Raw genomic sequence first — 27,228 nt, forward strand, 5'->3', positions numbered from 1 at the left:
TAAAGGGCAAATAATACGGCTTTAAAGTTGAAGCTGAAGAATGATGAAAGAAGAACAGCATTCTCAAGACTAAGATGATTTCTGAAAGCATTTTAGTAAGTAAGAAAACCCTTCGGTATTTTATTCGTAGGTAGACTAACACTAGTTTTGCTCAGACTAATTCTAGTTTTTATTCAAAATACATCCTCTAGTTTATCAGGGTGTAAAATGCAGTTATAATTCTCTGCACTTTTTTTTTTAATTAATGTTAAAGAGACAGCAACTGGCTTTGTGTCTAATTTCTCCACCAAATGTGTCTGCAAACAATATTTTGTTGTGCTCCACTGTAGGTCCCCCACTGTTGTTTGCTGAGAAGTGTAAGCAGCCTGCCCTAAGGGATCACAATAATTCATTTTGTTCAAAACTATTGGCAGTGCAGAGAATGAGCGGGAATTGTTGGAAAGGAAGAAACTATTGAAAAATATAGTTACTGCATCTCTTTTGAAGATTAAATTTCACTTGCACTACAAAAAAAGCAAAACACTCAAAAATCGAGACTGTATTTTATTAAAACACAACTCATTGCACAACAATTTTCCTGATTATTGGAAATTCTTTCCCGATTATGCAAAAGCATGTGCCACCCAGTTATCACTGGTGGATACCCAACATACCCACTACCCCTCCTCCAAAGTGTCTTTATACTGACTACACTGTAACGTTCAACTTTAAATTGTGCATTTCTATCAGTCTTTAAAATTGCTTTTGTCTCAAATTTGCACAGCTGCCAAGTCCACTTTAAGGATGGCAGCTATGGAATTAGCATAGAGGCAGAACTCTGACCCATGGATGAAAACCATGCCTGATGGTTCCTGTCTTCTCCACCATCAGAAAGGCTGAGGCATTTCCTTCTCAAGACAGCAGCTACTCTATGTGCCAGAGTGCCAGAGGAATCAAAACTCTTCCTCTGTCTGAAGGTAAAGTACTCAAAATAACCCCAATTGTTTGTTCATCTATTGTTTCCCTTCATCTTCTGCCTGTCTTGTCTAACGTAAACTCCCTAAAAGGTCCAGACAGAACTCAGCCCACCGCACTTGTCCTAGCAAGTAAAGCGCTGGCTTAACAGCTGGTTCCACATCACCCAGAAGATCACTGCTTAAGACAGACACCAGGAGAAGTACTGTCAATTGTACCCTTGTTGTCCTCATACCTCTAATGTCTTTTGTAAAGCAATGACACTGGTGGAGAAACAATATGCCTCGATGGTACATTTAATAATCAGAGCTCTTACTGCATGAAGGACACTTGGAGTCAAACTGCCTCTATAACTACTTCAAAACAATTTCATAATGCTCATGAATGAACGCTTGGTGCGAATGAGCTTTGAGAGGTGCAATCTGTGTACACTGAGAAGAACGACATTCAGATACCTAGGCTATCAGTAGAGACCAAACATTCATTTGTGTGGGGAGTCATATTGTGTTCATGCCTTATTTCAGACAAACTCAGAAGAAATTAAGACCTACGATTACAAATTGAATAATTTTCTGACTGCACTGAGATCGGTTCACCAAGTATTCAATTCTAGGCATAATTTCTAGACAAAATTACTGATGGTCATCGTCTCTCCACCCCTCCCCCTTTATTTGGGTTGGGTTTTTTTGGTTTTGTTTTTTTAAAGAAAAAACTTTATAAACATGCAATGAACATATAGCTAGAACTGGGTAAGTACTTACAGATCCCTTTTCCATCACTCTGTTCAACATGACAACACCACGGCTTTTCTGTTCCCAAACCATCTCCCAAAAGTGACCACAAGTATTTGGCAAAGGTCCCTGCAGAGACAGAATCCCCAGAAATAAGCATTATTTTCTGTTAATGTCAGTGCAATGCTCCCCAGTAAAAGTTACTGCACTAGGCAATAAATTTAGACAAGTAACAAGCAACTTCTCATTTCAAACTGCAAAAAAAATGCAGTGATACAGCTTTAAGTTCCATTTTCCCCACTATGAAATTACCCATTAAAGCATGGTTAATCTTTCCCCCCCCCCCCTACATAACAGGAAGAGAGAAGTAGTCTCATTTGCAAGAAGAGAACTGGGAGTGAAAAATGCTGAGAGAATTTTCTTAGGAAAGGTATACATATAATGGGGAAATAAAACCTCATTGACTAACTAAGAGCAGAATTACCGTTTATGTTGTACTATTCTGCAATTCATCGTTGTTATTCATAATACTTGAAAACTACTAGACTGGATGGATAGACATTCAAAAGACTGAAACAATGCCAGATCAGTAACAAATTATATGGTTTTCCAGAATCTTCATGGATCTGCTTTGGGACTGAACAAAATGATGACTTCTTTTAAAGACTACTGTCTACTCACTAAGTAGATTTCCTTGTAATTTTTTGTTTGTGCTATGTTCCTTTGCCATTTTCTACTCCAAAACCATTGCTCTGAATTTTGGGCCACACAAACCAGCATCGTTGTGCCTCTGGCATTTGCTATCCATAACTTTGCTTAAACAAAATAGCAGGGCAGGGTCCTCAGAAAGAATGACTGGATTTAAATAAAGCCATTCGAATGCATTAAATTCTAGATCAGAACAGATAACCAGTACCAGTTAGCTGCACATTTGACTATTCCACATACAGGTCTATCAGTTCAACCCGATGATCAACCTCCCCTGGCGTGACTAAGAGCTGTGTGCACAGAATCATTTTCATATTGAACACTGTACTGTCCACTTCTTCCTTAGAAGATTTATCTTTATTCTTTAGAAACAGGAAGGAAGAGCGGTTGCTTGAAAATATTAATCCCAGTCTACCTTTATCTAAAGTATGGGAGGAAGGGGTAAAAAAAAGGTTAAGATTAGAGACCAGGGCAGTCTCCAGGGAACCAAACATTTAGAACAAACAAGAATTCTGGCACAGTTGCTAGCTCTCAGAATAAGACAACAGGGTATCTGGGTATTTTTAAATTTGCTACATAGATAGGTGTGGAATTCACAGATTCAGTGAAAAACAGCCACTTCCCTCCTGCCCCCCGTATTCCCATCACTAAAGTCTGTATTCATAGCTTTCCTCTCTCACATTAAAGGTAGAAGCATCAGCATTGCCCAACTTAGACCTTTTGCAAGCCGTGTTATTAGGAGGTACACTATTTGTAAATACTACAATAACATCACTTTCAGAAGAACGTTTAACAAGAAATACGTGGTGGAGCATACTGCTTATTTGAAACAGAAGGTCAGGTGTAAGAAATTCCCTAATATGTTCTAGTTAACTCCTGCCCCACTCAACACAACACATGAATATCCGTTATATTTGAAGTATGTCATTTCAAACAGGTTTTGAACATCCTGAAGTTCATACATACAGTTCTGCAAATGTGAAGCCCTCCCACTAAGTGAGGTTCAGCTGGGTTCAGAGAATTTAACAGGCAACTTAAGAGTAGTGGTCTGAAACCTTTGTGCTGACCTTCCATGTAGAAGTGCGATTCATTTCAACCACATGTAAATGTTGCTCGTCATAAGCCAACAAGCAGATTTCTAGAAGCACGTTAGCTTCTAGCCTAGATGGGTCTAAAGTCAAATACAAAGTGGCCAAAATACTCTACAAAAAAGTCAGTCAGCGCTGACAGGAAGCAGGAATAAATATGTAGCATTTCTGTAAAACTGTTCTATGTATATATTTATACACACACACAAATGTTAATATACACTGAACTAGCTTTACAATAAAGAAAACAAACATAATAAGGCTAAAGAAAAAACATGAAAACCAACCCCATTCACCATATGATTTTTATTACCCGCTGCCAGCAATTACCTGGGTAAGGATGTAGCTCCTTTGGGCCTCTTCCATTTTTATCAAACTAGCATTGATATAGTCATTGTCACCTTGGTTTAGCTTAATTCGACTGTGATCAACTGCAGCATAATTAGAAAACACTGGTTAATGTATATGCAACACAGCACAATCCACACACAACCTCATCAGATGTTACGATCAAAAAACCCGAGTCGTCCGGAAGAACGAAAAGAGCTCTATCACAGGTAATGCAGAAATGTTCGCTGGTGCCTTTAACTCTGGCAAGACAATATAGGTACTACACAAACAGCACTACAGCAGAGCAGTGAACATAAGTTGCACTCCGACTTCCAAGACTACACTGCAAGAACGGAAGCATTTGCATCTGAAGTAATCACAACAGTAATTTGCAAACCAGCTCGCACTGACCTATTTGTACAGTTATCGAGTTACTGTTTTTGAATAAATCTAATTACACAACTGCTTATCTTTTGCAAACTCAGCTTGTTCAAGGTTGTTAAAGCTTTGCCTAAACATATATCGGAGAAACAGAACAGAGGCTTCTTATTCTTCTTATAGACGTTTAGCTACTGTTCCCAACCCAACCACACCTTAATGTACAGAAAGAATGATCAAGATTCAAGAACTACAGCAAATGTAATTTCATTGCTCGTTACTCTCAGCTTGCTCCACTTAGGATTAAAAAAATGAACCACCAACAAAAAAACACATACAAGAGTTCCCACATTTTGCAAAAAAGTGAAACAGATTGGAAGCAGTATTATCTAAAGGCAAAAAGGAACCATTTGTTACTCACAACCCCAAATATTAGAACTGCTTAGCAAAGCAAACTATGTGCAACAGTATTTTTCCTAGTCGATTGCCCCAAAGACTTCAGTAACTTTTAACCACTAAGTATAAAAGTTTTCTGATATACAATAATACTCATCTTTGAACAGAAAATAGACATTTTCTCAGTGACGGAGCCTATAGAAACTTTGCATTTAAAACACGCGGCAGTACTGCGCCCTTGAAGAGGGAAAGAAGTCCCAGAACAGGCATTGTCATTTCGTGCAGAGAAGGCAGTTTAGTGAACCAGCTGAGGCATTTCTTCAGTGTCTGATACATCAAGTATTATCTGCCAACCATTTGACTACAGTCTTGTACTTCTCTGCACACGCCAAAAGTACAGCATGCCAGGCACCGGCAAGTCTGAATGTTATGGCCTTTGTACATGGGATCGTGGAAGGAAAGACAGGCTGCAACACCAAACTGAGCTGTGCCTTGTACAGAGGACATGTGCTCAGAGATGCACCTCCCATCAGAATTCATCAGAATATGTAATGATTATCATTTCAGAAACACAGGTCTCTCACTAGTCTTGCCACCTTTGCAAATGCCCCCTTTTCTCTGTTCCAATTAGCTTATTAGCTTAGATTTATTTCTAGTAGTTGTATGTTTTATGTAAGACTCTTCCCCATCTCCCAATAGGGGCAGTTACGCTATATTGACTAGAAGGATGCTCTAGTAAGTATACTGTAATAGAAAGGATACTTGCAATTTTATTAATGTTACTTCAGCCACCATTCTTCTCTAGCATAAGAATTCAAAGGTAAAGCAAGTTTTTTCCCTCAGATTTCTGCCGACAAATACAGAATCTACTGTATGCTGCTATAGTATAATCCTATGGATATAATGGCAACGTGACATCTGTCTCATACATAACTATATTAACAAAAAGAATCGTCTCGGATGCATATCCATCGAACAGAAGTCTTGTTCTTACAAAGAACATTTAGCTGTTAGAAGAAGTCATTAGAGGTCAACAGTCTGTTACAAACAATGGAAAAGAAAGCGTACTTACAGGGACTGACATCTCTGTACCTATTTCTATTTTTGTTTCTGGGATGTTTGGCCACTTTACATGGAAAATCACTGGCTTTGTGCCTGATGTCCTGAAACAAAACAAAATAAAGTCTTAGATATTAATCCATCTAATATCATCATAACACTAGCTATTTTAAGACAAATACCCATTTGACTTCACATCTTCACATGTGGGAGTTCCGGACAGAAAGCACTTTGGGCTTCAACTTAAGAACTGAGTTTAAATTTATCAGAATACAACACTAACATTATTTGTGTGTTAAAATATTATTAGCTTGCATAATAAAGTAGCAGAACATTTACCAGACATTATGCCTTTACACTCCTGATGAGGCAGGGTCTCTGCCCCAAAGCACTTTCATATAAACTGCTTGAAGCAATTGTTTCCACTATCAGTGAAACAACCCATTGCGCTTCGGACTCAGCAGCAATGAGAAAATGTTCATTGTGATAGAAAAAAACTTGTCAACCCCCCTTGGCATCAAACACACACATGGAGTGGTGACTTGTCTAAGATCACTTACATCTTTATCTGGAGTTATCAGCAAGATGTCACAAAGCTGCAAATGGCTGAAGTTATTTGTATCTAATTCACATGCTCAACAAAAACATATCTAGCATAACATACAAAGCATATAACGAGGGTTTCTTTCAGTTTTTTCAGATGCATGTAATAGCTCAGCTACCTGAGACAATTTCAAAAGTTATAATGAAAAGAATTCTGCTGTCCTTGGACATTAGTCCCGATTTGTAGAAAGACAACTTCACATTGTAAATAAATACTGCATAAATACGCAATTCTTAAAAATTATAGTACTAGAAACTTCAGGGTGGAGCTGTTAGATTTAACTGAAATTTATGAAAACCGAAGGAATGCATTTACTGTAGAACTGATATTTCAATAGCATAATTAAGAAATCCTAAAACAGACATTGTACACATTCATGAAATGAACAAATGAACCTAGCCCAGAGGCCACTAAAAAGCATAATTCAAAGCAAATTATTGAGCTAAATTCATCCCCTTTCATGGGATGAAATTATTTTTGTTAAATATAGTCAACCAAATGAAGCAGAGTTTAATATTAGTTATCTGTCCAGATACAAATATATTTGAGCACGGTGTTGATCCACATCCAGCGAGACCAGAGAACAGGCTTCTGCACACATAAAAGTGCACTTGGAGGGCTGCTTGCGATACGTAGATCACTTGCGCAGAAAGGCTGGGCACTCCTCTATTAATAGTTTCAAATTAGCGCAGGCTCTGGTTCAAATTGTGGTAGCTTTCCAACATCAGAGCAGGAGGGTTTTATACCAGCTCAAAAATCTAATCGCTAAAATGCAGGTCAAACTGAACTGTTTTTCTGTTTCTCTCAGTTTTGCATAAAGAATCACATACAATACTGAAGATAATTTTTTTTTAAAGTGGGCTATGTACTGCAGCTTATTACTTGTTCAGCCTTTTCTACTCCATTATTCAGATATGTATAAATTTACACTGAATGCTACATGTCAAGGGAAGAGTTCTATTTTACATATACCTGCTCAAAATTAGTACAGTATTCTGAAATGGCTCCTCACTGAAATAAGCCCTGACATCAGCTGCTATCTTTTTATAACTTAACACATGGCTGCCAGTATTTCTGCTTACGAAGAATGCAGTCTGGAGAATATGATCTTGACTGCCACAGTCTAATATCTCAAACATGAGACAGCTTAAATGGATGTTTTCATAAATTCGTCTCTGACACTAAGTTGGTGACTTTGTATTTTGCAGGGGTTTATTTTTCTTCTGTACTGACTGTACAGGATTAACAAGAGACAAAAACAGGGAACTAGGAAAAATGGTTTTCTAGATGTCTAACCACATTTCCCACACAGCCTACATATGTTATTTTTTTTAAGTGTTAAAAAAACCAAACAAAACAACACAACCACCCTACCACTTAGTAGTCATATTAAAAAAAACCCAAAACCAAAAAAACAAATGGCAAAATGCAAATGAAATCAAAAGATCAAATTTAAGCATTTTTGCTGTAAATATTGGGTTAAATTAGCAGCAGCACTAATCTACACTGTTTCCTTTCATGGCATTAAAAAATTTGAAAAGAACTGTCCCCACTCTTAAAAAAGGAAATGGATGAAATGCTTCATTACAGAAATGGAGTGATACAAAGGCATTCTAATATAAAAATATGATACTTAAGCATACATCCATATGTATGCTCCCAGACTCGGAGTACTCGGAGTGCTCCCAGACTCGGAGAGTTCCACAGATTCAAATACCAACATCACATATTTAAGGATCTGAAACTGGTAATTTATTGTTCAGGGAATAGAGAGCTGACTACTACCTCACAACCAAATATTAGATCTTTTTAAAGATGCTACAATGCCTAAAGGTACTGAAAGAGTAAGGGAGTTCTAGGAGATGCATAACTCCCATAGGCACAGAGAAAATTAAAAGAAATAAGTTACCCGTGTACCTTCCAGAAATGCAGACAATTTAAAAAGTGTAATATATTTCTGAAGCATGTTTCAACAAACAGGAAAAAAAATGGGGTGGGAATAAAATGAGGGACCTAGATATGGCAACGGGCAAGCAGAAAATCCAACCAGCATATAGCACTTCATTTCTGAATGTAATGAACACCAATAAAAAAGAAAATCCTGGAGGGCGTGCATGCCTGGACCTCAGTGGTCAAATCCACGCCTCAAAAGATGGGGCATACTCTTCTCCGCAATATGGGATAAAAGTGGTTTGGGATTTTCCTTGGGGTTTGGTGGGTTTTTTTTTTTTTGTTTTTTTTTTTTTTTTTTTTTTTTGCTACAGCAGTTGCTAGAACATCTACAGTGACAAAAAAAAAAAAAAAAATTCCAAGATCCCTTCCAGGATATGAAGCTGACTTTAGTGGAAATGAGATGGCCTTCAACAGAGAAAATTATTGGAGGGAAACAATCTAGTGAGAAGTTACATAAAATGGCCATGTTATAGGCTTTCTTGTACATTCTTCAAAAACGTCTGTTATTGGTTATTGCAGGAGTCACATAACTACTGATGCTCACTGGTGTCAGGGCGGTTTCCGAATATGTCAATAATAGTACCACAGGATCTCAATGCTGGAAAAGCAGACTCATTCAAAGCATGTAATTATCATGCTCTGAGGAACTTGAAGCCAGCGATGTCACGAGAACTGAAGTTAGTGGATGGACACAGGGATTGATAAAGTTACGAAACACCTTCTTGAATCACACTCATAGTCACACTGCGGAGATCCTGTCATTTAAAAAGGAAGCTCAACATTTCATTTAAAAGGTCACGCAATATAAAACTTTAAAGAGGAAGGGCTCGAACTGAAGTCAGTTTTCCAAAGTCAAATGCTTCTGGTTTTGGGCATGAGTCATTCCATGCCATTCATCTCCCGGTTTTAAGTCCTGTACCCTGTGCAAACACCCCCAAAAACTTCAGGGGAGGAAAGAGGAAGTCTGCTGAAGCGCTGTTCTTCAAATGGAAAGTTCTTGTTGCTGTTAATTTGCAGTAGTGACTGGAATAAGAAGTTCTTTAGTGCTTTACAGGAGAAGGTTGTTCTCAGTTGCGTGAATGGGTTCCACTTGGCCTGACAGCATCACATTTCCTGCCACAAAGGACACAGAATGCAAGGGCAGATGGCTGTGTTGTTCAGACAAAAGGGACCAGTCCCATGAATACAGCCTTACTTTCCAGAGTCCTACAGATGTTCATCAGGAAGAGGTGCTCACGGTGGCTCTCAGCCCCTTGTCCCAAAGCCTTCTGTACCAGAATGCCTGACCCTTCCTCCCTTCCCCCTGCCAGAAACCTAACATAAGCGATTCACTCTGTAGCCCACAGCCCTTTCTTTCTATTCCTCCCAGCCTTCAAAAAATTATCCTCGATTCAGTCTCCTAACCTGTAACTACTCTGGAGTCCTAGGTCTATCCATTCCCCCTTTGCTCAGTAAGTATTTTCTGCAAACTTTCCTACTTGTCCTAGCCCCTGGTATCCACCCGAGGATACTGAGGGAGCTGGCAGAGCAGCTTGCCAAGCCACTTTCCATCATTTATCAGCAGTTCTGGTCAACCGGGGAGGTCCCAGATGACTGGAAGTTAGCAAATGTGACACCCATCTACAAGAAGGGTCGGAAGGAGGATCCGGGGAACTACAGGCCTGTCAACCTGACCTCAGTGCCGGGAAAGGTCATTGAGCAGATCATCTTGAGTGCCATTACACGGCACATGCGGGACAACCAGGGGATCAGGCTCAGCCAGCATGGGTTTATGAAAGGGAGATCCTGCTTCACTAACCTGGTCTCCTTCTATGACAAGGTGACCCGCTTAGTGGATGAGGAGAAGGCTGTGGATGTTACCTACTTGGACTTTAGTAAGGCCTTTGACACTGTCTCCCACAGCATTCTCCTGGAGAAGCTGGCTGCTCACGGCTTGGATAAGTGCACTCTGTGCTGGGTTAGAAACTCACTGGATGGCCGAGCCCAGAGAGTGGTGGTTAACCGAGTCAAATCCAGCTGGCGGCTGGTCACAAGTGGTGTTCCCCAGGGCTCAGTACTGGGGCTGGTCCTGTTCAATATCTTCATTGATGATCTGGATGAGGGGATCGAGTGTACCCTCAGTAAGTTTGCAGATGACACCAAGTTGGGTGGAAGTGTCGATCTGCTGGAGGGCAGGAAGGCCCTACAGAGGGACCTGGACAAGTTGGACCGTTGGGCCATGGCAAATTGTATGAGATTCAACAAGGCTCAGTGCCGGGTCCTGCACTTCGGTCACAACAACCCCAGGCAACTCTACAGGCTGGGGGAGGAGTGGCTGGAGAGCTGCCCGGTGGAAAAGGACCTGGGGGTGTTGGCTGACAGCTGTCTGGACGTGAGCTAGCAGTGTGCTCAGGTGGCCAAGAGGGCCAATGGCATCCTGGCTTGTATCAGGAATAGTGTGGCCAGCAGGACCAGGGACATGATAGTGCCCCTGTACTCGGCACTAGTGAGGCCGCACCTCAAGTACTGTGTTCAGTGTTGGGCCCCTCACCACAAGAAGGACATTGAGGTGCTGGAACGTGGCCAGAGGAGGGCAAGGAAGCTGGTGAAGGGTCTGGAGCACAAGTCTTATGAGGAGCAGCTGAGGGAGCTGGGTTTGTTTAGTTTGGAGAAGAGGAGATTGAGGGGAGACCTTATTGCTCTCTACAACTATCTGAAAGGAGGCTGTAGAGAGATGGGGGTTGGTCTCTTCTCCCAAGTAACAAGCGATAGGACGAGAGGAAACGGCCTCAAGCTGCGCCAGGGGAGGTTTAGGTTGGATATTAGGAAAAACTTCTTCACCAAAAGGGTAGTCAGGCACTGGCACAGGCTGCCCAGGGGAGTGGTTGAGTCTCCATCCCTGAAGGTATTTAAAAGATGGGTAGATGTGGTGCTTGAGGACATAGTTTAGTGGTGGACTTGGCAGTGCTGGGTTAATGGTTGGACTCGATGATCTTAAGGGTCTTTTCCAACCTTAACGATTCTATGGTACTCTGCACTACACTATAGTTGCCACACATAAACTCAGCACAACAGCACATATGGCTATACTTTCCCCATCTTGTTCAGACACCTACAGATTAAGAAAGAGAAGATATACCCCAAAATCTTCAAGTAAGTATTAGGTAAGATCACATGAAGAGGTGTTCAGGCCATCAGTCATTCAAGCACTGCAATGTTGCATAGATTTGCATGTCAGTATTTCCAGAATAGAAACTAAACGTCCAGGCTAAAGGCCTTCAGATTCAAGAGAAAGCCTCCCGGCAACTCTGCAGCAGGCCTCAATTTGATCACACTATTTTATTACACCATAAACTCTGGAGTAGCTCAGACTAAGAGATAATGATGTACTGTCATTTTAACAGTTCTGTTCCTACGGGAAGCAGCAATTGCCAAGATCTTATCACGGGCTACAGAAGTGCACGGTAATCTATCTACTGAGGCAGTCACACTAAGGAAAGCAATTCACAGCAAGTATATAAAGACTTAAATGAAAAAGTAATTTTAGCTTAAGGGCTCAAAAAAAAAAAAGTTTCCTCTTAAAAGCTAGCACCGAAAAAATGATGGCACTGCTGTAAAAGGTGGAAAAGTAAAAAAAAAAAAGTTACAGTAAAGTCAAGTGAAAGCTGCTGCCTGCTGAGATGTCATTATATGAGGTGGCAAAGACCTGTACAGAAGACCACAAGAAAAATTCAGATTCAGTGCGTAAGGGAGCAAAGAGAGTCATTGAAAAGCAGTGAACTGACTCCTCAACAAAAGAATCTTGCTAAGATATAAAGCATACACAGATCAACTGTTCATTCAACCTACTTTGACAAGGAAGACTAGATTTCTTTTTCTGTATTAAACTTTGTATCAGGATATTTGGACAGGGACAAGAAATGAGGATGTAACTTGTAGGCAACAAGAAGGTCATCTAAAGATCATATAGATGAACAGACAATTGCATCACATGACATCGATCTTAACAACAAGCTGCAGAATTTTAGCCAGATAATTAAATAAATGTAGATTTTAATACCCTTTTAAAACATTTTATCTAGTCTCTCAGTTTTGCTTTCAAGTAAAATATGGTAGTATTGATTTGCTTATTAATATCCCTCAAGAAAAGCCAGTAGGCTGGTATGCCAAGCTTCTTCCGGAGGTCAAGTAGCATGGAGAGAGAGAGAAAGGGACAGGCTTGTTTAAAGTTCAACAACACTATTACGCGAGTTTAAAAAAAAAAAAAAAATCACACGCTTGCAACATGGTTTTCCTAGAAAGCCCCTTGCTAATTCAGCACTATGTGGGCAATCTGGAACAGGTTGTAGCAACACAGCATAAGCAGTGTTCCTGACACTAGTCAGCTAGTTGCAGGCACGGAAATAACCCCCCAGGAGAATGTAAACTGGGCATGATCATGTTATTAAATCATATCAGCACTTGTAAAAGTGTACTCATTTTTTCTGGGCCCACATTTACTGCAGCTAGCAAATAGTATAGATTGTTTCTCACCATTGACTAGTTTCAACATGCCTACAACTTGGGTATGTACTTCCAGAAGGGGAAAAGTCATAGACTTCTGTCATTTCCAAATTTTAACAGTATTATATTTATTTTGCACGTTGTCAAAAGGAAGACATTGCTGTAGAATAAATCATTGCAATTCTGCAGAACTCAGCTGTTCAGATTCTTGTATTGCTTCAATGTCGTTATCTGCAATGAGTAAAAACTGATTTTTCAATTCTGATTTTTTTTTGAGGGTTGCAGCAGAGCCAGGACGATCGAAGACCTAAACTCTGATATTAGGTTAAAGAATTACATGAGACTTCTCAAATTTCAGTACGTTCAAAATACAGTTTGTCCTTGAAATTTATGACCCATAACAGAAGAAGTTCAGAGTAGCTGGCAGGAACACTCTACTTCTGCTGTTTTGTAGCCATGTACTCACTGCCAAAACAGGAAACAACTGAATGGAGGGTCAGTATAAGAAAACAACTGAAGTTCCCTTCTTCTTCATGTCCATCTCTATTTTTCCTCCCAGATAATCAATCTGCTCCAGAAGTACATCTTAGACATTATTGGAAGGATACAGACTTTCGAGAAGATGAAATGGCTTTTTCTCGACAGCTGTTGCGCAGAAGAGAAGCTTTGCTATCTGTATCATCAAACAAAGTCAGTGCCAGGAAATAAACCACAGTCTCATTAAAGTGTCAAGAGATTCTAATTCAGTTACTCTTCTCCTATAAGAAAAATAATCACGGAGATGAGATACAGATCTTGATTTGCCCAAACATTAGAGGTCTCCAGATAGAGAGTTTTGGTTTAACCTCATCTCAAATAGACTGGTGCATCTGACAGCCCACATATCTACAGAACTCCTAAAAGAATTTAGTCTGTGTAGCAAATCCAGACCTTAGTTTGTTTGAAGTATGGGGTTGTATGAGTTTAAAAATGTGTAATTCCTGGCCTGTAGGGTATTCCAGGCTTCATAAACTGACAACTGTGATTATAAACAGAGTCCTCCTTTCCTACTTACCTAATATTTTCACTCTGACATCTCACAAGCCACCTAACAGTATTTATATCTTTTACAGAGCTACCACTACACACACACAAAAAACCCAACAATGAGGTAAAGACCATGTGTGTAGACTTTGCAGGCTTCAGGGAGGGTGAGGAGGGGAGGGGGGAAAAAAAAAAAGACATAAAACCTCTAAGTACTAGAAGGTGAGAAAGGGATAAGAAAAGCTTCTTTTCACACCTTTTCACAGCAAAACCAGATAACTGTGCTGCATAACCAAGGTATTTTCTAGAGTTTAGACAAGCTGCAAATTGGAAACAAAAGGACAAGACATGCCCTTGGAACCACTACAGATACTTTACAGTTTCTCAAGGGGATCTCTGACTTCATGAAATAGGAACCATGGACTGACTTTTTATTTACACTCACTCAGAATCCTCTACTATCTTTCAGAGATACTACATACAGTGTTCATAACCTCAGTTAATGTTAAGAAAGCAAGACTGTACTATTGCCCCAAATTCCTGCATAAGCCATTATCACCATTTAATCTTAAGATAAATGAGCTCATCTGATTAAAAAAAAAAAAAAATAAATTAGATAATAAAATGTAAGACTCTCTTGCTTTTGAGTGCCCCTTTTCCAGTAAGGTTTACAACATGATACAGTGAGTTTCAAGCTATTGGCATCAACATCACTCCTTGCCCACTGTTCCATCATTTGTATAGGTACACTGTTCACTTTCATGGTCATTAGTCACTAATATTTTAAAGTTTTACTGCTTTTTTAAGAAGTCGGGTTTGTTTTGGGTTTGGGTTTTTGTTTTTTCAAATCATCAAGCAGCTACATATTACCCCCTCTCAATTCCCTCAAAATTATGCAAATATTTTCAAACACTTGCTAGACTTTCAAGTATTTAAATTCATTTACATGGGTCTCAGAAAGCAGCTCAGGTTAATATACCAATTTGAACATTGGTGTATTAATACCAATTAACATACACTGGACACTGAAGTTCAGTATTAGAAGTTCTACGTATAAATCCAGAAAGCCTGACTTGTTTATAAAGCTCAGTGTTCTGCACAGAAAAAAAAAATCCAGTCTTTTTAAAAGGTTTGAGATAATCTTGTGTTTAAACAATTTCAAGGATTGTGCTAGAACAAGGGCAGAAGACTTCAGATGAAAGCTAATTAGCCTGGTTTGCACAGTTAATAGCACTAATAACAGCTGGCACTCATGTACGAATTTCCAACTTTAAAAGAAATTTAATATCTGGCTTATAGAAATAATTTCTTTTGTCAAAATCCACAATAAAACTGAGATTAAAAACTTCCTATATAGCTGTCTAACAGCAGCCAATTGACACTATATCTCTCAGTAACCAGAGTCCTATTTACTAAAAGATAGCAGGAAGGCAGTGCCATGTTGGCCGTTTAATCTGTAACAGTTTTATCCAAAAACCGTTTGGCAGAAGGATGAAGTATTTTTTATGTAACAGGCATTTGATCAAGCAATGAAAACCCACTTCATCTTTAGCTGCAATAAGCAAAATAAAATCTAGGTTTTGTTCTGAATTTAACCAGGTAATCTGATGGATGAACATCCTTACAGGGCACATGCATACTCTACACATGAAAAGGATAAACCTACTTCTGATTAAGTTTTTAAGATGACTGGGCAACTAGAAGTACCTACAGAATGATCATCAATCCATGATCATTTATTTAGAACCTGGGCTACACTGTTTGGAAGAGTGATAAAAACAGCTTGAAAGTAGTTACAGAAGGATAGTGACAGAAAGGATTTAAGGAGAGCTTTATACATGGTAAGTATAGTAATAGGTGTATGAAAAACACCACCAGTTGAGTTAAATCTGTTCCATAATAAAGGCACTCAGAAAACCTTTTGATTTGGTTAAATCTGGAGGAGTCAAGCAATTCTGATTGTCTTAGTATTCTGTCAACGAGTACAAGTTTTACGGTAATCCAGTGAAGGAATATTTAATTCTCCATATAAAGTTTTTGCACTTCAACGCAACAGAGCTCTAACATGTCCCTACATTACTAATCTATGTAGTGCCTTAGCAGATATTCTCTAAAACAAAATTTTGACGTAATCTAGAGACACTACCAACATATTGAAATAATCATAACCCCTTTTCATTGTAAAACAACAATTACACTCTAATTCCTAAATTCCATGAAGTTTTACATGCTGTTTTACATGCTGCAGAATAAAAACTAAGGAAGAAAATCTGAAAGTTAATTTTCCATTAAAAACAGAAGAAGCAGACACAGGAGGAAAAAAAAAAAAAAAAAAAAGAAAAAGTCTTGTTCGTCCCTAAATCTTAACAGAAGAGAATCAAAGAGACAGAAGGAATAAACTAAGTTAACTGAAGTGCTTTAAGTTTCTCACTCTGTTTCAGGACCTGTCATCAGGTGGTGGTTCTTTATCTGTCATGACTGACATATGGATAGGCTGTTCTTGGAACCCTGAAAACAGGTTATTATACCAGGCAGTGGCTAATTTATTTTCAGAAGATCAAGAAAAGGTACTGAAATAAAGGCAGGAAAACAGTATGAATTCTTGTTCTATATAAGCACAAACCAGTTATAAACTTCATCACCATTACAGGAATTACCCAGAATCATTCTTATTCAGATTTAAATCTCGCCTTTAAAAAAGCACAACCTTCAAGAATAAGAAAACAGTCTTTATTATTTTCAGTCATTTCAAGTGATGTCTAAAAAAAAAAAAAATATCACTCATGCTTTGTTAATATGAGAAGTTTCGCTTTGGGCAGAAATCAATACGCAGAAAGTGAATCAGTCGAGCCCGACTTCCTGTAAATTGATTTCAGTACACTGAAACAAGCACATTTAAAGTCTTGAAGCAGAAGAATGTTCCTGTAAACCAACGCAGGCACACAGTTCCATTTCATAACTTACCATCCTCTCCCTTCACACAGAAAGCACGTGTGATTTGATCTCTACAGGTACAGGGCATCAGAGCATGTGCTCTGGTGCAGAGACAAAAACTTGCTAATAATTATATTCCTCATTCCTGTCAGCTGTATGACAACAGCAGTAAGCAAAGAAAATCACTACCAGACCCTGTCTGAAGTTCTCTTTTCCTGACTCCTCCAGGTGTCCACTCTGACAAACTGTCTCCTTAATTTTGACAAATACAACAAAAAGTCACCTGTGGGTTTATGGGTTGTAGGTTTGTTTGTTTGTGGGGGTGGGTTGAGTGTTTTTAAATCATGTCTTTCCTAATAAAACTACAGTTGCTAGCTTCTTGTCATGTATATAAGACTTACTCACACGTTTTAATAAAAAAGAAAAAGAAATATAGGAGATCCTTTAACTGAATTATTGTTTCAGAATTTAAACTTGCCCTGGAGCCTGAATGACAACAATTAAATATTTTGGATCCACTTCCATCGCTACCACCACCTCCCTGCCCTCATCAGGCAACAGATTCAAGGTCTTATCAGTTAAAAGCTGAACAGATCTTTACGGATGCGTTTTCCTTATCTTCCATTTTTGACCCCACGGGCATGCTGCCTACTAGAGAATGTAAATTTTCATAATATCTCACATTTTTATTACTACTGTTAACACGGAATTTGAGAGGCTAACGTACTAGGTATTGTACCAATATAGAAGGACAATATAATCTTCTGCCTAAAGAGAGACTCCAGGCAGTTGTTTGGTATTGGATCTACTGCCACTGTTTAAGGCCCTCTAAATCAGTTGGGGAGACCATTAACATGCTCAACTGATGAACTGTAGCAGAACTACTACAATTACCAAAGGACCCAGAGCATCCAAACACAGAACAACTTCTGTGGTCTTGATGAGTAATATCACACTTTCCAAGTCTGAAAACAAGCAGCCCTGCATATTTGAGGAGCTGAAGTTTGAGTCTTTCTACTAAGCCTTGATTAAGTTTTTTAAAAAGAGTCTTCATTTTAGATTAAAGCATATAGTTCACACTCACTGAACTACAAACGAAACTTGTCTGTGGTATTTATGTCCTTTCACCTTTTCCTGGAAAGTATGTTGACTAAAAGCCAAACAAACAGCACAGCACTTCAGCTGCTTAATACACAAACACCACAGTCATTTTGCTCAGGACAAATATTTTAAAGAAGCAAAGTAAGATTACAAATGTTAGAATATTTTTTTTTAAAGAAATGCCAACATTTATGCATTTTTCTTATCAGCAGTTTAAACATACCCCATTGCAGAACTACCAGAGCATTATTTTTATTTCTTTCACAGATGATATGAGTTAAACACATCTAGATTACTAACTGGTATCTTAAGAATATTGGTCACATTAACAGAAGACTAGTCAAGTCTAGTATTTGCTATCTGCAGTGATATATGCTCATCAGTAACATGCAGAACTTCTTAAAATAACAGAACTGTCAAAGAGAAAAGGGCAGGCTACAATTCCTAAGTGATCAATTTTGTCAAGGTCATTTTCAAATTAAGGTATCATACGTGAGATAGAGATCTAATTGTCTAGCACACACCACAACTAGAAATTACCAGAGAAAAACAAAGTCAGCATTAGAACAACATTTTAGCAAGCCACTGCTCTAAGTATAAAAGATGCGGTTCCACCACACAGTACGTTTCCACAACACGGCCCATACAAGAAGCTCACACAGTCACTTTCCTGATGTGTTTATGAAATCATCCATGAAAGCATAACACAAATCAGAGCTTCCAAACAAAGGGTGATTCCCCAGACATTTCAATTACTATGATACACGTATCATGTTCTCTCCCCCGGGGAAAGGCAATTTTGCCGTGAAGCCAGAGCGCAGAAGTTGACAGCGCAGAGTATGAGCCCACTACTAAACCGGAGGTCTGTCCTGGGAAAGGATCTTAAGGAAAACGACAAGGTGTTTGTACAGCAGTCCCAAAACACCAACCACAAATAAGCTGGGAACACAACCTCACCAACTAATTAGCTTTCCCTTTTCTCCCTAATTGAAACTAATTAGGTAGCATCCATGAAGTATGAGGGATTTTAGTTAGCAGTAAGGCTGTGCAGTGGCCCTAAGGGACAGGTAAAGTATCTACAAAATACACAAGACCTTAGCAACATTTGTGACGTGGGTAAAATTGCCATCTACTACAAAGTCATCATCTCTCCTAAATCCATCATTTTGCCTATTCAGTAGGGATAACAAAATCTATTTGCCAAGCTTTGGGGTATTTTATGGTTCTAATCCTCAAGGCAATCCTAACCAAGTCAGAGAAAGATAAATCGTTGGTAAAGAGAAGAAATACAGAGCTTCTGTTTTTCAGAGAGTTTGATTTTTCACCCATACACTTAGCACCAGAACAATCCCCTGGAAGGCATCTGATTCCCTGAATATGATCATAACCATTTTTAACCCTGGATTCAGCAACTAGGAACATGCTTTTTACAGCTTTCAGTTTGTTCTGCAGCACTGCTTCCTGTTGTAGATGGACGATGAGGTTCAAATAGAAAAAAACATACATCTCTCTCATGGTGTGATATCTACATTAAAGTGGTGGTCATCCAGTTACTAGTAATGAAGACCGGAGAGTGTTTACAAATGCTACTTGAAAACAGGAAACAGATGACCTCAGAAGTTTTGATAGGTGCTCAAAACAAATATTAACAACGAGGTGGAATGAGAGATGGCTATATAGAGACAATTTGATCAAAAGCAAAAAATTCACCAATGTCAGAGAGGTCTTACAGGACTAGATGTGCCTGCAAACAGAAAATCTGAGGTTTTAAAGAGCTCCAGAGTTCTCATATTTACTTATCAAGCTCTACAAATTCAACAACTTGACTTGGCACCGTACAATACCTCCTAGAAACCCCAGTCAATGCAAAGAGCAATAGGGAAAGCAGAAGACTTCATACACTCTGAGATTTATCACCAATTCATTTTTCTTATGCTGTTAACATGGCATTAGAATCTGCATGCAAAGGGAAAATATAGGCTGTATGTAAGCCTACGCATACACATAATCCTTTGCAAGTTCATTAGAGACTTAAAGCTACAAAAATATCCTTCTAGGTCTTACAAAGGAAAATATCATACATTTTTTCACATCATTGCTATTGTCCTTTGCATGTCCTAATGTCAGGTTTGTTGTTGTTGTTGCGGGCATTACGCTCCAAAAGAAACATTTATGTCAATTTGGACTGCTAAAACATTAAAGGGTTCCAATGAGAAAGAGACGGGCCTTTATGCTAGACTAGTGATTTTGATCTGCCCTATCTCTTCCGAACAGCCAGTTGTGTCCTCCCTCAAGAGTAGTGCAAATGCACCAGTTAAGGAAGTCACCCACTGAAGGCAGTCAGAAGACACCTCTTGGTTGCTATTATGGATGCTGCTTGTGTTCTCCAAGCAGATTAGTTTTCATCCGCAATGCTCAAACTCATTAGGTTTCTAACTTAGGAGTCAATGTTTCTCACTACCATTTTAGGAATCCAGCCACTTCGCTGTAATGCTCTTGGGTTGACAGCTGTGTTGGAACAACTATATATTTCTCCTTTCAGAAGGGAGGCTATTTCTCTGAGCAATTTTTTTAGGCTCTTGTAGGAATGCTTTTGTCCTCCCTGGTCCCTAGAGGCAAGGGAAGAAAGTTTTAGATTAGCTCCCCTTCCCCATCATTAGTGCTATAGAAAAAAGAACTGTCATTGGAAGCGGACATCATTCAGAGCCATGGGAGCCAGGCCTGGAAATCATGCATTTCCTTTACATTTTTGGTGAGAAAGTCTTTCTACATACAAAAGCACTCCTAGATTAATTGTCAATGGCCCATTTTCCATGAGGACATAAAACCAGAAACAAAAGGATTATTACTTAGGAATCAGAACTTCTGGAGTTTGCCTAGGTTGTATTTTCTCGATTTCAGTTGGTCTGAAAGTCTCTTACCATCACAAAAAACAAAAGTGAAAACAGGATTTTACAAAAACAGGATTAATTTGCAAGCATCATTTTCTACACCCAACGCTGACTAGAACTAAACTCAGATCTTATCTACTGTAATTTAGAGGACAGAGTAAGCAAGCTATTGGTCTTAACAGAAGCAAACAGGAATTAAAATAGTTTTTCTAAGATTTAATTCCTATCTCAAGTTAAACCAGTTATATATGCCTTTAGAAAGTACAGTCAGTTAAAGCAGTTTTAGACACCAGCTTGCCATATGTTATGTTAAAATTAGACTGATTTTTTCAAAAAAACAACAAATTTATGCATGAAATATGTCTACTCAGTACCCACATATTTTGAGGAATGCTTTTGCTCATGCAGTAATCTTTGCAGAAAGTACCAAATAAAGCTTATTAGAAAAAAGAAACTAGTTCAGAATGTAATTTTGAAGTTAATCTTGACAATATCTCATAGAACTGTAAACACTTCACACAAAGTAACCTCCACCAGCATTATTTTCCAAATTCTCATTAGCGCAGTTATTTCATACTCTGCAGAAGTACAGTTAACTGCAATGATTTTTAGATTTCAGGATAGAATTTATAGTAATTTTTACAGGGTCTGTACAATGATCGTATCTCAAGGATCAACAGAAAAGCATTCTGAATGCAAACAACAGTATGCAAGAAATTCCTGTATAACAGAGAAAGGCAACTTTCTTGGAGGGCAGGAAAAGGAGGAATACGTATGCTAGACAGACTATATGTAAACAACTTAAAACAACAATTACTTCATTTCAGGGCTTATGCCTCTTCCTCTGAGGAAGCTTTCAGTTTGAATTCATACAAGTCATAGATGTGATTTTAGTGTAACACAGCCCAGATGCCACCTGAAGTGTTCTGTTGTGTCTATATTCACACTGCTTGTTCAATTTAAAAAGTAACGGACTGGTTGCACTAAAAATGTTTATTGTACCTAGTTTGTCAGTGTGATAAATACACATTACTATAATTTTTAAAAGTAATACCATGGGTACCATTGAGAACTAGAGACATTATAAGCTGGCTAAAAATAGTAATTTGAATTCCTAGCTTAGTCAGCTTGGCAGAAACAGCTGTGTTCACTGTAACCTTTAATTAGTTTGCATATTATAAGAGTTCCAAAGGTTATTTCCCTCTCAGAAACCTACTAAATTGGCCTCCACAGCACAATACTGTTACCATATCAAATGAACAGCAACAGATTATTCAGACTTTAAGAGACTTACCACTATTTTTTCTGTAATGTTTCATTTATAAAGGCATATATTCTTATTTGATAAGGTAAAGGCAATCTCCTCTCTATCTGGAGCATTCAGAAGAGCCTGTCTTGAAAGGAAAAAAAAAGGTCCAGTTCATAGCTGCTTGCTTATGAACATGTACGCCCTGTTTAAAGAGCTCTGAACTCCAGTTTCAGTAATCAATGCACAAAAGTGTTCACGTAGCTCCTGTATGCATTCAGCAGCAAAAGCATGAAACAGATAGACTTGAACACACTTCTCAAACACAACACACCAGAACTGCCATGAAGGTTTTTTGTGAGCCCTCTGTGTTTTAGAAATAGAAACCAACACAGGTTGCTATTTTGAGCAATTTTTGTTCAGATGATGGAAGAAATGCATTAGAAAGCAAAGGTATTTTTTTAGCCAAACTGTGCATTTAATACTATATCTTGGCCACGCAGCCCAAGTTTCTGCTACATCATCTTCTGAATACATTACATTACATTACACAGGTGAGACTTTCAAAATGCTGACTGTCCCACCAACAGTCAAAATACCATTGAATTTACATGGCAGAAGTAGTGGCAAGCCAACGTTGAACATGCTTGAATATGAATTAACGGTCAGATTTTAAAATTAAAACATAGGCGGCTCTGCAGGTATCGGATTCTTACTCTGCAGAAACAGGTATACATCAGTGATGAAGAATGAAAGATGAGGAGCAACGTACATTATCGCAGTGCATTTAGAATTGGCATTCACAAAGTAAGTCATATTTAACCCATCACGGTTTTGGTTTATATGTATTATGTCAGTTATTTTATTAGTATTTTTATAAACAGGAAAGGTAAGAGAATAATTTCTTAAAATATATTTCTATTGGTGAAAGCATATTTTTAAATCTACTTTTTCTAGAGACAGCTATGAAAAACTACCATAACATAAAAATCTGTGTTAAACCTTTAGAAGAACAAGCAATACCAGTAAATGTTTAATATGAAAAAGAAAGGACTCCATTCTAATGAAAGTAAACTCTATTCATTACTTTGAAATACTGAGCAATTGCAGTTAAGAGTTTAAAGCAATTTTTTTTCTCTCATGGCTAACGGGTGTCACTGCATAAATTATTTCATTCACGTTGGGTACTCCAATAATCTAAAAGCAAAATAAAACTGCCTAATACATTTGCAAAAATTAAGGGAACAAAGTCGCATCACGACTGTGATGTGGCACATATTCAGACCATGTCAGTATTTAGAATACTACGAGATAGGCGACAGTCATATTTCCAACCTTCTACTAATTCCATCAAAATTCTCAAAGTTATGAGCTCGTGTGTAGAGGAAGTACTAAAACACACAAGAAAGGAAGTGGCAGGAATTGTTAAATAGGAAGTTGTGAACTCTGCATTACCTATTTAAAAAAAAAAAAGAAAAAAGATATCTACATCTTACTTAGTGGTAAACTTCATTTCCTTGAAGATGTTTGTACCATACGCTGTTTGGCTGGCTTTCCTGAGATGCAATTTTTAAGTTAAAAGTGTGAGGGGGATTACTAGATTTATTTAGCATTAAGAAACCTTGTTCATTCAAAATGATGAACCATATGTTACAACAGGTACCAGCTCCATAACGTAAGTGGGTTTCCCTCCTGCATTCTGTTTCTTCCCTACAAATCAGGGTATAATACAAAATCCCAGCAAGTTCTAATTTGTGGCATAAGAATGCTCCACTCTGTTGGCCATCAGTAAGAACACAGGCAATGGAACTGAAGATTCATTCTGTCAAAGCAAACTCATTACTATTACCAAAAGCTTTTTACCATTTCTAACATACTGACATTCAACTTTAAAGAGAACGTACAATTAACAGGATTGCACAAACCACGTTCATGCCTCTGCGTGCAGAGAAAGGCCAAACTCGAGCTTTGCTCCTACAACAGAACCAGCAAATAGTCATGCTTTTAGTAGTTATGTTTTTCAGCATACTGCCCAAATCTGTATTTGGGAACTTTAAGTAGCTGTAACTGCTTAAATATTGTTCCCAGAAAGAAGCTACAAGCATCCTTTCTTAAACTAATTTCAAGGAAGACTTTTGGACTGAAATTTGAAGAAATACACTGGATTACAAATTCACATGAACAGCTTGTTTCAGTTGGGATCTGTTTAACATGGCTGTTGCTGTTATAATCACAGATGCCCACTTCACTGTACTTATAATATTCAAATTTGGAAAGGAAAATTTTAGTGATGATTAAAAGCATACTGACTTCATTGAATGGTGCAACCTACAGGTTGCCAAGCTACTGCAATGCACACAAAAACCTGCTGAGAACAAACAGTACTGCTGAAAACAGATGTTAGATAAAGCAGAATTAGGATACTCCTGTTTTCTCACATGACTGTCTAATATGTGTTTAGGAAACCAATCTAAGCTAAGCTAGTTTAATATTAAAGCTTACAGCTTTGTAAACCTGAGATGATGAGCTCACAATCTATGAACCAAATACCATTTTGGGGCTAAGTCAAACACTGATGCCATTTCCCCTACCCCCACAAACACAAGCCTACACATTTGTTTACCTGACTATACGACTGTCAGGTCATGTAAGGGCTGAACAGGCCACGTGACAAATGCACAAGCATGTTGGTTGATGACGGGGACAGAACACGCTGTCCAGCCTTCACATGGCTCCAGGGCAGAATGGTTGGGCACCTCTGATCTACACCAGGGTTTAACAGAAGAAGTTGCACTTAAAGCTGAATGTTTACACAACTACTTCCAGAGTAGTAAACTGTTCTAAGACAAAAAGAGAAAAAAATCAATACTTTTTTGGAAAAAGAAACTTAACCCTTAAATGCAGACAGCAGAGATGTAATGTTTACTGAACTGACATTCAGAGAAGTTAAGCTACTTAGATCTGAGGTAGGTTTCTGAGCACTTTGCTTTACTAGCTGCCCTTCACACACAAATAATAATGCATATTAAGTCTTTAGTCACAGTGGATATCGATACTGCATTTTACTCTTCGTAAGCATAGTCTCTAATGTGTGTTAGCATTTAGTTCTCACACAGGAAAGGTGAATAAAAGTATGTCTTCAGAAAAGACAACGTGTAAGAAAATCTACCTATGGCCAACAAGCCTAAGAACTTCCTGTGGAAAGATACAACCCCTCCCTTAACCCAAAAGCAGCCATACCTTAAATGCTAAAATTTATTCTGTATTTTATTATTTCTCCAAGTTGCAAAGCACTACTTTAAGACACTGGCAGAACCAATCCTGTGTTACTAGAGATTGTTTTAACTGTCATTGCAGTGAGAGAGAGCTTTCACCTCCAGCTGTGCAGGTCGTCTCCTCCCCATCTGAAAGCAACTCGGAGTTTAAAAAACAAATGTCAGTGTTAAACAGGCACATCACATAATCAAGATAAGCTTTCACAGACATCCTAAAGCAGGACAGATTAGCACTCTGCACTCCAGCTCATGAAAAGGACTGCGAAACTCAACAAGCTAGACCTTCAAAGGACTATTTAATCCTCCCCATGCTAATGAAACAGATTTGTGAGTGAAAGTAAGTTGCATGGATCAGATGAGATAAAAAATGTTTTACCACTTCATGCATCTACTAATACTGCTAGTTTAAAATAATTTACTCTGAGAACACCAACTGATTTAGCAAAGCCAAGCAGCTATCATAACTTCTGTCTCTATAATGACAGCATCCTCTCTGGAAATGCACGACTGCTATGACTTCCTATGCTCCTCTTACAGCCCAGGCGCAGCACGGTAGTAAGGCTGTAGTAACGCACCACACCCCGCAGCTCCCCGAGACTCTTGCTCATCACGTTCCACTTCCTGCCAGCCGGAGCCAGTTATCAGTCTTGACTAAACATGCTTTATGATTTGGTGGCTATCTCAAACCCTCATTTGCAGTCTTAGCACATATCTGGAATATTTACAGAAAAAAAAGTATAAAATGATAAAATGCAGTAACTTCCAAACATCTTTAAAAAAACTCTTCACCCCTATCACATCCCTTTCCATTCCCCTGCCCCCCAAAAGACTGACCGTTACACCAAAGCTTTCTGAGCACTGACCCACAAATAAAGGTTATTGACTATTAGAATCACACACAAGTGCCTCCTCTTACATAAACAGTGCTGAGGGCAAAGCATTTTTACTAGAATATTGGATTATCTTTCTCTAAGTATTCCAAGACAGAATTTTGCATGGAGAGGGAGAGTTTTATATGGAGAACATATTGTTAGCAAAGACTTTAGTACAAGAAAACCCTAAAGATGCACATGAATACAATTGTTTTGAAACACTGAAACATTGTTACATGAAAACAATAAATGTTTGAGCGCTTGCTCCTAACTAGGTAGCAATATTAACTTACTTAGCTACTCCTAAAAAGATAATAAGCACGTTAACAGTTTTACCACCCAAAATCCCCACTTCATGTGGCAGAGAACTTAGCAGACACAACAGCAAGTAAGGAATTTCCTGCGGTCAGTCAGTCACAGAAAGGTAGCCTGCGCACTGGCGTGTATAAGGCAATGAAGTAAAGCCTAGCACAGGGGACTCGCTCCTAACGGAGGTTCTGAATGGTAAGCTTTACGCAAATTATAAGCAAGAAATCAATGACAAATAAGGCATAAGTCAGTAGTTTCCATTAAGTCTTTCTGCTCTGCCTGCTTCTTGACAAGCCTTAAAAAGACTTGTAAGATTAGACCTCTCCACTAATGCTCTCATGTCGGCTAATAAATCCAGTAACTTAGCAGCTGTAAAGATTTTACATATTTTCAACCTCCTGTTCCAATCTTTCACCTCTACTGAAAACAAGACGAGTCTGATGGACACAGAGCAAACAAGCTCCAGAACCTGGGGGTACCCCCTGACAACGGCCCTATTCCCGAGCCTGCCTCCGGAGAGGACAGCTGACCGCCTCGGGGTTTTGAACCCCAGGCTGCTTCGAGCCTCCCTTTCCCCAAGCCACCACTACCCATGCTCACCACCCGCTTCTGCCTCTGCTTGCCTCTGCCAACCACAGCCAGACTGCCACACGCTCCTTCGTAGTTTAGCTGTCTGTTAATAGGTGTCAGTTATCAGAGAGATTGTTGTAGAAGAACTGAAAGCAATTGCTATCTAAAGGGAAATTATTCATGAGCCATCTATGTAATGCTGCTCGCTGGCAAATCAAACAACCAACCCCCCAACTCAATATTGCATTTTTTCAGTACACTACCAATTCAACCGCAGCTAATGTTGTAATATTCAAGGATAAAAAGGATGGGTTTGTTGGTTCA

The 27,228-nt window shown here is 38.7% G+C and overlaps 1 protein-coding gene and 1 long non-coding RNA gene across 4 annotated transcripts in view; both read right to left on the reverse strand.

The window, feature by feature from the left end:
* PTPN1 (protein tyrosine phosphatase non-receptor type 1) overlaps window positions 1-27,228 on the reverse strand; it is a 44,996-nt gene that overhangs the window by 8,136 nt on the left and 9,632 nt on the right. For 2 of the 3 annotated variants that reach the window (XR_015702936.1, XM_087749662.1), the window contains exons 2-4: window positions 5,658-5,748; window positions 3,812-3,912; window positions 1,716-1,814 (exon numbers count right to left, since the gene is read on the reverse strand). Coding sequence is in view for 2 of the 3 variants with exons in the window: in XM_087749662.1 (XP_087605788.1) it covers window positions 1,716-1,814; window positions 3,812-3,912; window positions 5,658-5,748 (291 nt within the window). In the remaining variant the exon portion in view is untranslated. The remainder of the gene's footprint in view (window positions 1-1,715; window positions 1,815-3,811; window positions 3,913-5,657; window positions 5,749-27,228) is intronic. The other variant, XM_087749663.1, reaches the window with a different exon arrangement.
* On the reverse strand, window positions 11,701-25,710 carry LOC148056529 (uncharacterized). The gene is made up of 5 exons (XR_015702940.1): window positions 25,119-25,710; window positions 24,502-24,718; window positions 23,783-23,852; window positions 21,927-22,026; window positions 11,701-12,914 (listed from the first exon to the last, which is right to left on the reverse strand). It is a non-coding gene; the product is annotated as an uncharacterized LOC148056529 (long non-coding RNA).

This window comes from Nipponia nippon, unplaced genomic scaffold, assembly GCF_047370975.1.
Source record: "Nipponia nippon isolate SJK-2023a ecotype South Korea unplaced genomic scaffold, ASM4737097v1 scaffold_13, whole genome shotgun sequence".
Lineage (NCBI taxonomy): Eukaryota > Metazoa > Chordata > Aves > Pelecaniformes > Threskiornithidae > Nipponia > Nipponia nippon.